The 13,487-nt window shown below is 36.3% G+C and overlaps 2 protein-coding genes across 2 annotated transcripts; both read left to right on the forward strand.

The window, feature by feature from the left end:
- Positions 1–729: 729 nt before the first annotated feature.
- LOC136799350 (uncharacterized) lies at positions 730–2,964 on the forward strand. The gene is made up of 3 exons (XM_067056059.1): positions 730–1,986; positions 2,168–2,838; positions 2,937–2,964. Exons 1-3 carry the CDS (start codon positions 730–732, stop codon positions 2,962–2,964), a joined length of 1,956 nt encoding a protein of 651 aa, XP_066912160.1.
- A 7,567-nt stretch (positions 2,965–10,531) lies between these two features.
- LOC136799831 (uncharacterized) lies at positions 10,532–13,345 on the forward strand. Its single transcript, XM_067056539.1, has 3 exons — positions 10,532–11,418; positions 11,982–12,404; positions 12,832–13,345. Exons 1-3 carry the CDS (start codon positions 10,614–10,616, stop codon positions 13,287–13,289), a joined length of 1,686 nt encoding a protein of 561 aa, XP_066912640.1. The 5' UTR covers positions 10,532–10,613; the 3' UTR covers positions 13,290–13,345.
- Positions 13,346–13,487: the final 142 nt, after the last annotated feature.

The following is a 13,487-nucleotide window of genomic DNA, read 5'->3' on the forward strand; positions in this document are numbered from 1 at the left end:
ACAATTAAGAAAAACAAAATTTGATTATTTGATTATTTGATTATTTGGTTATTGAGTTATTGATTTAAAATGGCTGAGAAAAATTCAAAGAGGCAGCGTGCTGGACTTGTCTCGTATGTTAAGAAATTATTAGAAGGAGATATCAAAGAGATTATGACTACTGAACAGTCAAAGTTAGTGAATGACAAAATTGAATATCTCGTTGTTTTAAAAAACACTGTCAAAGAAAAATTGAAAAGTATCATGGAGTTATACCAAGAAATTGCAGACGAAGAAACCGAGGATGATGATTACAATTTGATTATGAATGACGCATTGGATTACGAAGTCAAAACAAACTAAATACGTAAGATTGAGAATTTTGTTACCAAATTTTCTAGGGGAAAGAGCACTGGTGGGGGGTCTTCAAATGTCGAGCTTTCTACTCCTGTAAGTTCTGTCCAATCTGTCGCAAAAGCAAAAACAAACGTGAAACTTCCGACTTTGAAAATCAAACAATTTTCTGGGAATCCTGCTGATTACCAGTCATTCATAGAATCGTTTAACGTTGCTGTTCACAATGAAAAAAGCATCCCAGATGTACAAAAACTTAATTATTTGTTGGGTTACCTCGAAGGAGAGGCAGAAAATTTATTGAAGGGATTTCATTTATCGAGCGAAAACTATTCAAAAGCTCTAGAACTGTTAAAAGAGCGTTTCGGCAACAAAGAAAAACTTATATCGTTTCATATGGGGAAAATTATTGAACTTGAATCGGTATCTAATATCAATGATTTGAAAGCTCTACGAAACCTTTATGACACCGTTGAAACTCAGCTACGAAATTTAGAAACCTTTGAAATGAAAAATGAAGAATATGGGCCACTTTTGATCCCACTTTTGATGAATAAGATGCCTGGAGAAATGCAACTTATTATCTCAAGAAACATTTCGAATGAACAAAAATTTGATTTATCAACACTTTTAAAAACATTCAAAAATGAGCTTGTAGCTCGCGAAAAAATCTCTTCAAGTTGTTTACAAGAGAGTAAATTTACTGGAAGTTCATTGTTAGGTCACACACAAAGATCGAATCGTCATGACAACGCCTCCTCAAAAAATCTCTCTACGAAGACAAGTGAGCGAAAACAATGCATCTTTTGTAAACGAAATCACAAAGAACAATATTGTGATATAGTAGAGAATAAAGAAATCAGAAAGTCTATAATAATAAAGGAAAGACGTTGCTTTTGTTGCTTCAAGATCGGCCATTCATCAAAACAATGCCGAACGAATATGAAATGTTTTGTGTGTAAAGGAAAACACCACGTCTCGATTTGTACAAACAATGAGCAGGATAAAAACATTGAAACTCTCACGAAAGAAAAAGAGAAAGACAGTTCAAATAAAAAGGAGGGAAACGATGAAAGTGTTTCGTGTGTAGCTGGGTCAAAGAATAATAATGTATTTTTACAAACTGCTACTGCTACCGTTTCGAGTAAAACGAAAGAACAGAAAATGAGAATTCTTTTTGATTTGGGGTCACAGATTACGTATATTACACCGAAAGCTGCTGAAAGACTCGAGCTAAATGAACCCATCGCGACTAAAGATATATGTATTAAAAGTTTTAATGATAACTCTACAAACAAAACTCTGAACGTTTTCGAAGTTACCGTGAAAGGAAAAAATTGTGAAATTCCAGTGACTGCTTTGTGCAACGAAATTTGCCACCCACTGAAGAATCAGAATATTGAAAGTGTCTATGAAATTCCTGAGTTTGCTTCGTTAGATTTTGCAGATTCGAATCCAAAGAACTCTCCGTTAGTCGTTGACATGCTGATTGGTGCTGATAATTATTGGAGATTTTTCAACGACCACAAAGTCAAAAATTCCAAAGGAACTTTGGTTGCTATTGATACAAAGCTAGGCTATGTTTTGTCCGGCTCTATTAACAAAAAATCCGTTAGAATCAAACGTTTTGACCACGCATGTTCTAGAGTGCCAGTATGAGATACGCGAACCGAACACAGATTTACAAAAAACTTTGAACAAATTTTGGGACTGTGAAATTGTCCAAGAATCGAATGACGAAATTAAATCTACTGCTATTGAAAATTTCGAAAATGATATTTCTTTTAATGATGAGGCTAAACGTTATAAGGTCTCCCTACCATTTCTCGAACAGTACGAAATTTTGAATGATAATTTTGAAACCAGTAAACGTCGACTCAGATCAGTGCTTCTGAAACATTTCAAATCGAATGAGGAACTTTTGAAAACTTATGATACAATTATCAAAGAACAGATTGAATTAGGTGTGATTGAAGAAGTTCCAACTTCATCCACCCCAGAGAACGCGTTTTATTTACCGCATCGACCAGTGTGCAGAGATGACCGTATAACTACAAAGGTCAGAATGGTTTTCGATGCTAGCTCTTCGACGTATGGTCCTTCATTAAATGACTGTTTGAATCCAGGACCTTCGCTCACAACGTCATTATTTGGCATTCTACTCCGTTTTCGTGCTAAGAACATTGGTTTAGTCGCAGACATCGAAAAAGCTTTTTGGCAAATCATGCTGAACGAGAAAGATCGTGATTTTGTTCGTTTTTTATGGTTGAAAGACATCAATGATATTGATTTTAAGAATTTTGATACCAATCAACTCGTTACTTATCGTATTTGTCGCGTTTTATTTGGAGTTACCTCCTCTCCGTTTCTGTTAAATGGAACACTCAGACATCATATTAACAAGATACAAGATACGTCAGTTCGTGACCTGCTACTCCGCTCATTACACGTCGACGACCTTACGACAAGTCTAGACACTGAAGCTGAAGCCTGTGAATTTTATACGTCCTGTAAAGAACATTTTGCTGAAGCCAATTTCAATCTTCGTAAAGCTCAATCGAACTGTGAATCGCTCGAACGAAATCTGAGAAAACTTTTTACAGGAGAGAATCAAGTCCTCGACAAATGTGACCTCACTAAAGTGCTCGGCCTCCCATGGAACAAAGGTAATGATAAGTTCTTTCTTACTTTCCAAAACTCTTTACACTCAGCTGAATTTTCGTTACCTACAAAGAGAAATGTTATTCAATTTACGTCGTCAATTTTCGATCCTCTCGGACTTATAAATCCTCTTATCGTGAAATTGAAAATTTTATTCCAAGATATTTGTATTTCCAACACTGATTGGGATGAGACTATTCCCACTGAATTAATTTTTCGGTCTGGCAGCAAATTTTTACTTGATTTGAAGGAAATTAAAGATATTAGTTTTTTCTGAGACCGTATTGTTATACTACAAATGATGATCCAGTCGTTTCTCGTGAACTTCATGGATTCAGTGATGCTTCAAAAAGAGCATATGGTTGTTGTGTTTATCTAAGAACTGAATTTGATTCTGGTCTTGTAAGCACATCGTTAGTTACAGGCAAATCTCGTATTGCACCCATAAAGGGTAGTACTGTCCCCAAATTAGAACTGTGTGGGGCTCAAATTTTAACTATCATCATCAATCAAGTGAAGTCTGAACTGAAAGATACACTTTTTATTGAGAAAATTTATGCTTGGATAGACTCCACCGTCGCTTACTGTTGGCTCAAAAACGAAAATAAAGTTTACAAACAATTTGTTCAAAATCGAGTAAATGAGATAAGAGGGAAATCAAAAACTTTTGTTTGGAAACTAATTGACACTTTACAAAATTCTGCTGATGATGTAACCCGGGGTTTATTGTTATCTCAAATTGTACAAAATAAGAGGTGGTTGAATGGCCCCGAATTTTTATCTCTCTCCCAAGAACACTGGCCAGACCTAAAGCCAGGTGATAACTTTTCGAAACAAAATGAACATTCTACTACAGAAACTGTTAATCTGTTTGTTGGAACAGAATTTGAATTCTCTGACCTTGATGATGAAGAGAAAGTTACTTGTTTAGCTACTAACACTGCATTTAATCTCGTTTTATTCAACAGTTACAATATTGTTCGTGAGTATCCTGATCCAGATTCGTGTGAAATACCACAATCTGATGAAAGTCATACAATTTTTAGTGATGGGGTCGAGGTCCCGAATTTACTGGGAATCCTCGATCCAAGAAGATTCGGTTCGTTATCCCGTTTATTTCGGGTGACGGCCAAAGTTTTAAAATTCGTGAGAAACTTAAAACATAGTGTTCAAAACACTAGGCACGATGCCGAAGAATCAATCAATCATCTAGTGAACGCAAAGAAGCTGTGGATCCTTGAAGTACAAAAAGAATACCAATCACCGCGATACGAACAATTGAAACGAAGTCTGGACGTTTTTACAGACGCTAATGGTATTTTACGATGCAAAGGACGGCTAGGAAACGCACCCCTTCCGTTCGACACGAAATTTCCAATTCTTATACCACGTGATTCGAGATTAGCTGAACTGATTGTACTCGAATGTCACCAAACCGTTGGACATAACAAAACGAAAGATACCTTAAACGAAATTCGCTCACAATATTGGATTCCAAAAGGCAGACAACTCGTCAAGAAACTGATAAACTCGTGTTTAGTTTGTCGATTATTCGAGGGTAAGCGATGTATTTACCCTGACCAACCCAAGTTACCATCAGAACGTGTCGATCAAAGTTACGCGTTTGAGAATATCGGTATAGACTACGCTGGTCCGGTATTCGTTCGAAACAATTTTGGTGATCAGAAAACTCTTTACAAATCGTGGATTGCTTTGATAACTTGTTACTCTACGCGAGCTGTATACCTTGATCTCGCTACAAGCTACGATTCAGACGCTCTAATTCGTATTTTAGAACGTTTCTTCAACAGATATAACGCTCCGAAAGTTATTAACTCTGATAATGGTTCGAATTTCACCTCTAATGCTACACAAGATTTTGCAAAATCTCGTTTTATCCGTTGGAAATTTAACATTGAGGCTGCTCCCTGGAGTGGTGGAGTGTTCGAGAGACTGGTTCAGTCTACAAAACGTGTCTTACGCAAATCTCTAAGAAAGGAGATACTGACGTGTGATGAACTTTCCACACTACTTAAACGTATTGAAAATATTCTAAACAATCGTCCGTTAACGCATATTTATGATTCCGAAATCACACAGCCATTGACCCCAAACCATCTGATTTACGGGAGGAAGATTGAGACTTCCGTAAAGAACACGGACGAGAACGAGAACGACAATGAAATAAACTGTGGCGCTATAAAGCGTGCCTTGTCATACTTTTGGGAACAATGGAAAAGTGAATACCTAACAAGTCTACGCGAGAGGAATGTTAAACCCAATCGCAACATGAGAACTGAAACTCTAAATGTTGGAGACGTTTGTCTCATTGATGACCAAGGACCAAGGGTCAAATGGAAGATGGGAAAGATCGAAGAACTCATCAAAGGTAAAGACAACAAAGTACGTGGCGCTGTCGTTAAGACAATGAATGGACAGTTAAAGCGCCCTATCAATAAACTCGTTATTATTCACAGTAACAAAACTGATGAACTTGATTATGCGGGTATCACTTTTGTGCCCAACGCATTAGAAGATATACAGTCCTCTTAAATCGTGTTTTGTTTATATTTTGATAGATTTATGACATTTATTTGATAGTCTATATGGACTTATGAAACTATATTTCTTATGATATTTTTAGGGTCTCTCACTTCTGTGGGGGAGTGTCGTATAATTTGTAACCCGGTATATACTTATGTTAGTTGCCTACTCGGCGCACTTTGTACTTATGCACGTGTTTATACTTGAAAGACCAGTTCATGATTATACTTTATACAACAGAACTGGCCATGGGGCGGGTGCCAAGTAATTAACCAAACATTACGTAATCTCGTAACCACAACTCATGTTTTCAGCATACCGTCATGCTTTCGAAACGTGGTCATTTATGTGATTGAAGCAAAGGAATCGTGCCAAGGAGACACAAGCCGAGACAGACATTTGGCAAATTGAAAGTATCAAAGTGCAAAATGCTTCGAGCAAGATAAGAGAGTGGAGCAGAAAAACAAGAATGTCTATCTCCTTATTTTAATGAAACCCGCCGGGGTATCGAATGCTGTATGGTGGAGCATCTGACCGATCTTAAGTTATCATATACTATATTGGTATATACCAATTCTACAAAATGCAGTTAGGCACTATCTTCAAGCAAACCTCGAGCAAACTGCCTGTTCCTAACTGACATAAAATTTCACTCACGAAACAAAAACAAACAAATAACTATGCGCATGTTCAAACGGGAAATATTTGGTGACTTTGAGCTATCAAGGTGTTACTAGATCATCCTGTACATATTCTTTCTACCATTTGTTAGGTAAATGTCTGATCGTGGCTGGGAATGACGTTACACGGAATCGGTCTATATCCTATGTCACTCCCCTCGTGGACTAAATCAATCGATCTAAGCTGTAATTGACTAGGATCTGAGTCCTAACAAGGCAAGGCTCTACATTTAACAATGTTCGGTGATCTCCTTTTTCAAGACAATATGCTTTCTAGATGAAGGTAGGGGAGGGCGTCACTCCTTTCCCTAGATTTCTCCAACTCAAATGGATACAGTGGCTTTAATTGGTTTCCAAAAGAGAACAGATACATTTTAAAGATGTTTATTCTGTTGATTTTGACATCACTTCAGACCACCATGATATGTGTTTCATATATGAACTAAGACATGTATTAAGAGAGAGCTGAGAGTTTTGGCATCAAAACAAAAAGTTTAAGAAATATGTTTTGTGTTTGTTTTTCTTTCCTCGAATTCATGACGAAAACGATTTTAATCTGATAAACATATGTACATATGTACATAGTTTGATTCTTCTTTAGTCCCTGGTAGTAAATTTAAAAGGAACGGTTTATACTAATAATCTCATTCTCAAGAGTTTTACTAGGTAGTACTACAATCATGGTCAAGTCTCAAGTCTCATGTTAAAGCTCAGAGTTAAAACTCTACTTTCCAACTGTAGTTTAAGGCGCTTAAAAATCATTTGTGATGGTGTTTAAAATTTCGCCGGGAAATCCCCTTTGTTTCAAATGTTTTGTCAATGATTATAGGTTCAAGGCAATCTCGTACCCAGAGCAACTTGCCCCACTTTTTGATTTTACTGAAGGACGTTGGTACAATCGTGAGCGCTAGTAGCATTTAACAGTGAGCTTAGGTACATAGTTCAAATTTGGGTATAATCTAAAGAGAAAGTCAGCTCTAGAAATGTTTTTTGACAAAAAAAACAAAAAAAAATTGCCATTTTTACAACTCTCAGTACCATGGATTTTATGGAAATTGAAGACTTAGATTTAAAAGGGCGCTGCCCAGTCTGGATAACACAGCCCTTAAGCCCTCAGTTATGTATTGCTTGGTGATATTGCTTTATTTGGTCATAAAAACAACCATAGTAATCTTAAAGGCACTTTCTTGGCGAAATCTTTGTTTTGACATGCAACCAGAATTGAAAACTTAAGAATCATAAAAGTACATTTTTGATAAAAAAAACGTCGTTAGAAGACACTTCAGACGGTTCGAGACACAGATAAACACGTGTACGAAGCAAGTCTGAATATAGAATTCCATATAAATCCAAGAATAGATGAACAAGTTTAAGGCACGAAGATTAGATCCATTAAAGAGGAATTGTCAAGTTCAATTGGTTCCACAAGGTTAGATTTAAGGTTGTAAATATACTTGCATGAAAATTCGATCTGTCTGTTTCTCTGATTGTACGATCCTATCGTCTACACAAGGTCACTAAAAAGGAAATAATTTAGGAGGCGGAATAAATTTGAAAATGGAGTTTAGCCAAGGGCAGAGAACCAGTGGCGGAGGTGTTTATCCCAAACTCTACTGCAACTATTTTTCCCACGCAAACCACCGTGATGGCTGTAAATCCCGCGCGTATTATATTTTCCCGCGTTTAATATCCCTCTAACGGACGATAACATCGTCTACTCTGATTGGTGATAAACAAAAGTGGTGTAGAGTAGCTCATTAATAGGTAAGAAACCTTCCGTAGAATAAAGGCAAGGTATTTTAGGAGGTAATCAACAACAACAAAAAAGCTGTGCTGATACCTGTTTTCGAGGGTCTTTTGTACTAAATACTCCTTTTTATGTTAAAGTGAGGGGCTGGAGACTTGCTTAAGCCTGTATTTTATTCTCCTAAACTAATATTCAAGTTGAAAAATACATTGCCCAAAAAAAAAAAGAACTCATTGTTTTTAGGGTACAAGATGATGTCATGCGGTTTTTGAGAGTTTCAGATTAAAATATCTACTGTTTGTAAACTTGGAAAACAAAATACATTAGAAACAAAAGTTTCCTGCGAGATGCAAATGTTATGATCTTTCCAGACCTAATTGACCACCTTATTTTCCTAGATCTTAATAAAGACATTTCTATCCACAAGAAAGTGGATCTCAAACGGTCTCTTAACTTTTAGAACACCCCTTCTCGCAAACCCGGTAGGATTTTTTCATCCATGGGGGATAAAAATAAAGGACCAAAACTTGATGGGAATCGAGTAATAAGTAAAAGTGAAAGTTTAACTCGCTAACATCGGCGTATGGATATGAATTAACCGGAGAAATTACCAAAGCATTTACTTAAGCCTCATACTAAAGTTTCTCGAACTCTCATGAGCTTAAAAAGGACGTACACGCTGAGCTTGGGGGAGAAATGTCAAAAGAAGGGCCAGCTAACGTCCAAATAACGTTAAATTAACATTCAAACACCGTTGTGTCTCTCAGACATGGTAGGATTTTTTCAGCCACTTTGGGTAAAAATAACAGATCAAAACTTGATGGGGACTGATATTTCCTAATCTTTTTTGGCTGGGGATTTGAATTCCATTGTTTTCGAGCACAAAAGTACAATATATTTCAGTGAGGATTTGCTTATCTGATTATTTTAAGCGGGACAAATATTAGAGTATAATTTTTCCATTTGGGACGATCTTTTGGCCAATTTTTCCATTCTTTCCAGAGAGTTGATATTTACATCATTATTGGGAGTAATTTACAAAAGAGACATTCATAAAGATGGAGTAAAATCTATGACAATCTCGTACCCAGAGCCACTTGAATCACATTTTACTGATGGACGAGTTTGGTAAAGGGAACTTGTCTCGGGTGAAACAAGGCATGTCCCAAATATATTTTGCGTGACGCACACTGCTTCCCATTATTCATTAACTTTTATATATAGCTCAAAAGAATCGTATCAACGAGAGGATTTTGAAAAGTGCTGGGTCAAAAATTTACATCGAGCCAATCTCAAGATATCGGCCAAAAACTGATTTTGACGTTATAAAATACATCGAAAAAGCACGTCAAAAAGACAATTTAAAAGACGTCATTATTGAAAAAAGGCGATAATTCCGATTAACTTACTACAATCAAAGCAAAATTTTGATAGGAGATAACGATTCTAAAATATTTCATAAAAAAAAATTTTGTAAATTCATGATGACGTCAGCATTTTTTGACGTTTTCTAGCTTTTCACGACAACAAATGACGTCATTCAAATTTGCTGAAAATTTTTGAACAAATATTTCAGAATCATTAATTTACAACTCCAGTCAAAATTTGGTGTTGATTGCATTAATAGAATTGAAGTTATCGCTGTTTTTCAATAATGACGTCATTTGAATCTGACTTATGACGTGTTTTTTCGATGTATTTTATAACGTCAAAATCAATTTTTGACCGATATCTTGAGATTGGCTTAATGCAAATTTTTGACCCAGCACTTTTCGAAATCCGCTCGTTGATATGGTTCTTTTGAGCTATATATGAACGTTAAGAAATAATTCGAAGCGGTGCGCGTCACGCAAAATATATTTGGGACATGCCTTGTTTCACCCGAGGTGTTGGGCCAAAACGTTCCGTGTAGGACTTACAACAGGAAAAGAACTTTGTATGTTGCAACATATTCATGGCGGCATTTTATCTTAATAAACCCGCAAAAACATCAAAGCTGTTCATATTTTGACGCTTTGTTTCTTAGGCGACTTTTGGTAGAAAGTGCAGCTCATACAAAATTCACGAATCAAAACAGTATACTAAATAGATCCTGAAGCTATCTTAGGAAAACCTCATTCAAAATTGATGAGAGATCAGGACGATTTTTGATCAGTTTTGAATCGAGAGTTCTAAATTATTCATTTTTTGGTGTCTTTATTTACCCAATGTTTTTCCTTTCATAATTGAATACGTCCTTTAGGAACCGATTGATATGTCCAGCAGGGAGCCTAAATATCTGGGCTATTCTTTTTACAAAAGTGCAAAATTGCTTAATTGGGAATCAACAAGCCAGTTGAAAGGAGCTGGAAGTTATTTCCGTTTGAGGAGTGGATTGCAGGGATAAGTGTTTCCGGAACGGAAACTTTGCTTAATCTGTATTAGATCTAGCTTTTGGTCTATTTGAATGAAGAGTTAATGATAGCACAGGAGCATCTTTACAATCATCGATAGGTGCTAGAAAAGATTTGTAAACTTTTAAGTGAACATCCGAGAATTCACATTGAAAATTCTACCTTTCAAGATTTGAGAGGGTAGAATTTTCATAACCAAAAAAAGAAAAATAGAAGAAAAAATTGGAAGATTGAATATCTAGACTATAATACAACATGGAAATCAACAATCTAGTGAAACTGCAACACCCACGGAGTCACCATGTGGCTCATCTCTACCAACGAAGCAGCGTGGCTCAATATCCGTCACCTTATGACTACATCAAAGAACCATTGCATTGTTGTTCAATCTTGATCTGTAAATGGCGCGAAATCACTTCCAATTTTTATAAAAACAATCACGTTCGACGACATATTTTAATGCAGAATCATCTACTTGAGCTACAAGGTTTGCGGATGAAATGTAGCACTTTTTTAGATCTGCCTGAATATGATCATTATAAAACAGATGAGACTGTTTACGTTCATTTAAGAGCAATTGAACATAACGAATCTTTTGTGGTCGAGATTGTTTCAATAACAAATGACCAAACTGTAGCAATGCCTCTTTATGATATTCACGCCTCTGCGGAAGAGCTTTTCAAGCCACGATCCAGTCAGTATGGGACTGGAATCCCTTGTTGTGGTATAATGGAGTGTAAGAAACGAGATATGAAATTTGGACGTGAATTCATAACAACTGCCGGTGGATTCCAATTCAAATTACATCCATTGTTTGATTTGCCTGCTGAAGTCGCCGAAGCACCATCGCAAGATCGTGTCTGTCTGCATTTGAAGATTTTGCAACAGGAAATTAAAGCTTTGTCAGCTTTCGTATGTCCTGTTGGATTTTGTCATAAGACTAAATATTGTTCTTGTGATGCGTGTAAACACATGGTTTCGACGTACCATTTTGGAAGGAAAGTTTTGTCAACTGATGTGGTGATACCAAAGACATCTCAACTCTATTTCATCTCAAAAGGTATGTATTATCAAAGTTTGACTTAGTCTAAGACAAATCACTATCTAAGAAATACTCTAAGCCCAGTTCTTCGAAACTCTCCCGCCGATTTTTTTCCGTATACCGCCATAACGCCATACCACCATATTTTCCCGCCTTTACCATCACTGTAACGGACGATAACATCGTCTATATCAAAGTTTGAAAGTGGGTGACAAAATAGGAGGAAATTTCTCCAGTGCTAAGAATAGTTAAAATATGAACAAAACTCAGACCCAGATGAGAAAGGTTCACGTCCTGTGTTGAAAATAGTCTGTCCCAGAAGTTTGCTCAACTCAAGACATAAACAAAGAATGAATGCGGTTGAGAAGAAAACTAGCAACCCTACATAAAGACAATGTAAGAAAACGCTTGACCAATAGGAGTTTTTCAATTTGTTAAAATTATGTGATTTCCGCCATCACGGAAGCAAAGGTTCGATTTGCATATTCGAACGTTTGCTTCCAGAATGGCAGAAATAAGATGACTTATAACAAAACATGCTAAACTTCTATGCCAAACAAATTTCTTATCTTTCATTTCAGGTTTGAATCTATCATGTGAAAGTAAGAATGCTATATTCATCATCACATGTCAACGATGCAAAGATTACCAATATGTCGGTCAAACCATCGGATCAAGCGTACGTGAGCGGATCAGAGCGTTGTGTTATGATTACCGGAACGATAAACGAAGCCGGTTATGTAATCATTTCCGGCAAAAAGATCATAACGGTCTGACAGATTGGGAGATAACGGTTATTGATCAGTTACCGCATGTTAAAGACAATCTGAATGACCTTGAACAACTATGGATTGATAGATTGGAAACATTGAATAAACAATATGGCGGATTGAATATGAACCCAGCTGCTGGACAGAAGACTTTATTGTTCATTTCGGATAATAAGTTGATTAATTGTTCAGCTGCACTCAAGTTTCATGAGATTACTCCGAAAAGATTTCCAGGTAGGTGACCAAATCTCTTATAAAGGTTTTGGACAAGTCTGATTTCGTTTTTCTTCACACGCTTCTACTTCTTTGAAAGTTAACTCCTGATTGGTGGAATAATGGGTCCACGTGTGTATAGACTACAGAATGAAAACAAAAGAATGTGGGGAAAACTCGTGCACAATTCCTTAATTTGTTTTTTATGGTTGTAATGAAAGTTCCATTTACCAAAGATTGTAGCACGTTTATAAGTAAAGTGCAAGTAAAGTGCAAGTAAAGTGCAAAATATTATAATTGACATTTTCAATTGACACCAACCACGTTGTACATTTAAAAGGCTCTCCATAAAGTCTAGGTCCTGAATTTAGCTCACTGTTTATGAATTTGGTTAACATAAGTTTCGAATGTAAAAGATTAAAAAGTATAACCAATGTTTCCTTTTAAGGCAAATCAATCGACGAAATTGCAAAAATGGCTCCGATAATAATCGAAAGAGAAAAACCAAAACGTATAATCCTACATGTGGGTAGCTTAGACGTCGCAACTGAAAAACCATGTAAACAAATTGCCAAAGAGATTTTACAACTGGTTTACAAGCTACAAACAAATTCTGGTTATGTTGTTTGGATTTCTGGTTTATTACCAAGAGATGGTTTAAAGAATAAAAAAGTGATGGCAATTAATAAGATTCTACATCATTATTGCCAAGAAAAGCCACAAATGAGATTCATAGACCATTGCAATATTGATCCCAGTGTTCATTTCAAGGTTGATCGACACTTGAATGCGTATGGGATTCAAACTTTTGCCAGCAATGTAGATGGAGTGTTTCAGAAGAAGTATTCGGATGAGAGAAAAGAGAGATCGATTGATTTGTATAAAAAGGAACTAATACATGGATAGAGACAACTTTTTGTATCCAGGTCTCTGGTGATTTTTCATAAATTTTTGCAGCGAAATGAGCGAACAATTATACAAATCATCCAAAGATGTTGTTCTGTAAGTCTTAATGGAAAGCTTGTTAGTATGTAGTTGAACTCTAAAGAAAATGGGAATGAAAAAAAGACATTGGTAGACTCTCTCTTGGAAGAGTCATTTTGA

Source organism: Clytia hemisphaerica, unplaced genomic scaffold, assembly GCF_902728285.1.
Source record: "Clytia hemisphaerica strain Z4C2 unplaced genomic scaffold, Clytia hemisphaerica genome assembly, whole genome shotgun sequence".
Classification (NCBI taxonomy): domain Eukaryota; kingdom Metazoa; phylum Cnidaria; class Hydrozoa; order Leptothecata; family Clytiidae; genus Clytia; species Clytia hemisphaerica.

Coding starts and splice junctions, on each gene's coding strand:
- LOC136799350 (XM_067056059.1), top strand. CDS start 730: ATGGGGAAAATTATTGAACTTGAATCGGTATCTAATATCAATGATTTG. Junction 1,987..2,167: donor ACGCATGTTCTAGAGTGCCA/GTATGAGATACG, acceptor TTTCTCGAACAG/TACGAAATTTTGAATGATAA. Junction 2,839..2,936: donor GAAGCCTGTGAATTTTATAC/GTCCTGTAAAGA, acceptor AACTTTTTACAG/GAGAGAATCAAGTCCTCGAC.
- LOC136799831 (XM_067056539.1), top strand. CDS start 10,614: ATGGAAATCAACAATCTAGTGAAACTGCAACACCCACGGAGTCACCAT. Junction 11,419..11,981: donor ACTCTATTTCATCTCAAAAG/GTATGTATTATC, acceptor CTTTCATTTCAG/GTTTGAATCTATCATGTGAA. Junction 12,405..12,831: donor TACTCCGAAAAGATTTCCAG/GTAGGTGACCAA, acceptor TTTCCTTTTAAG/GCAAATCAATCGACGAAATT.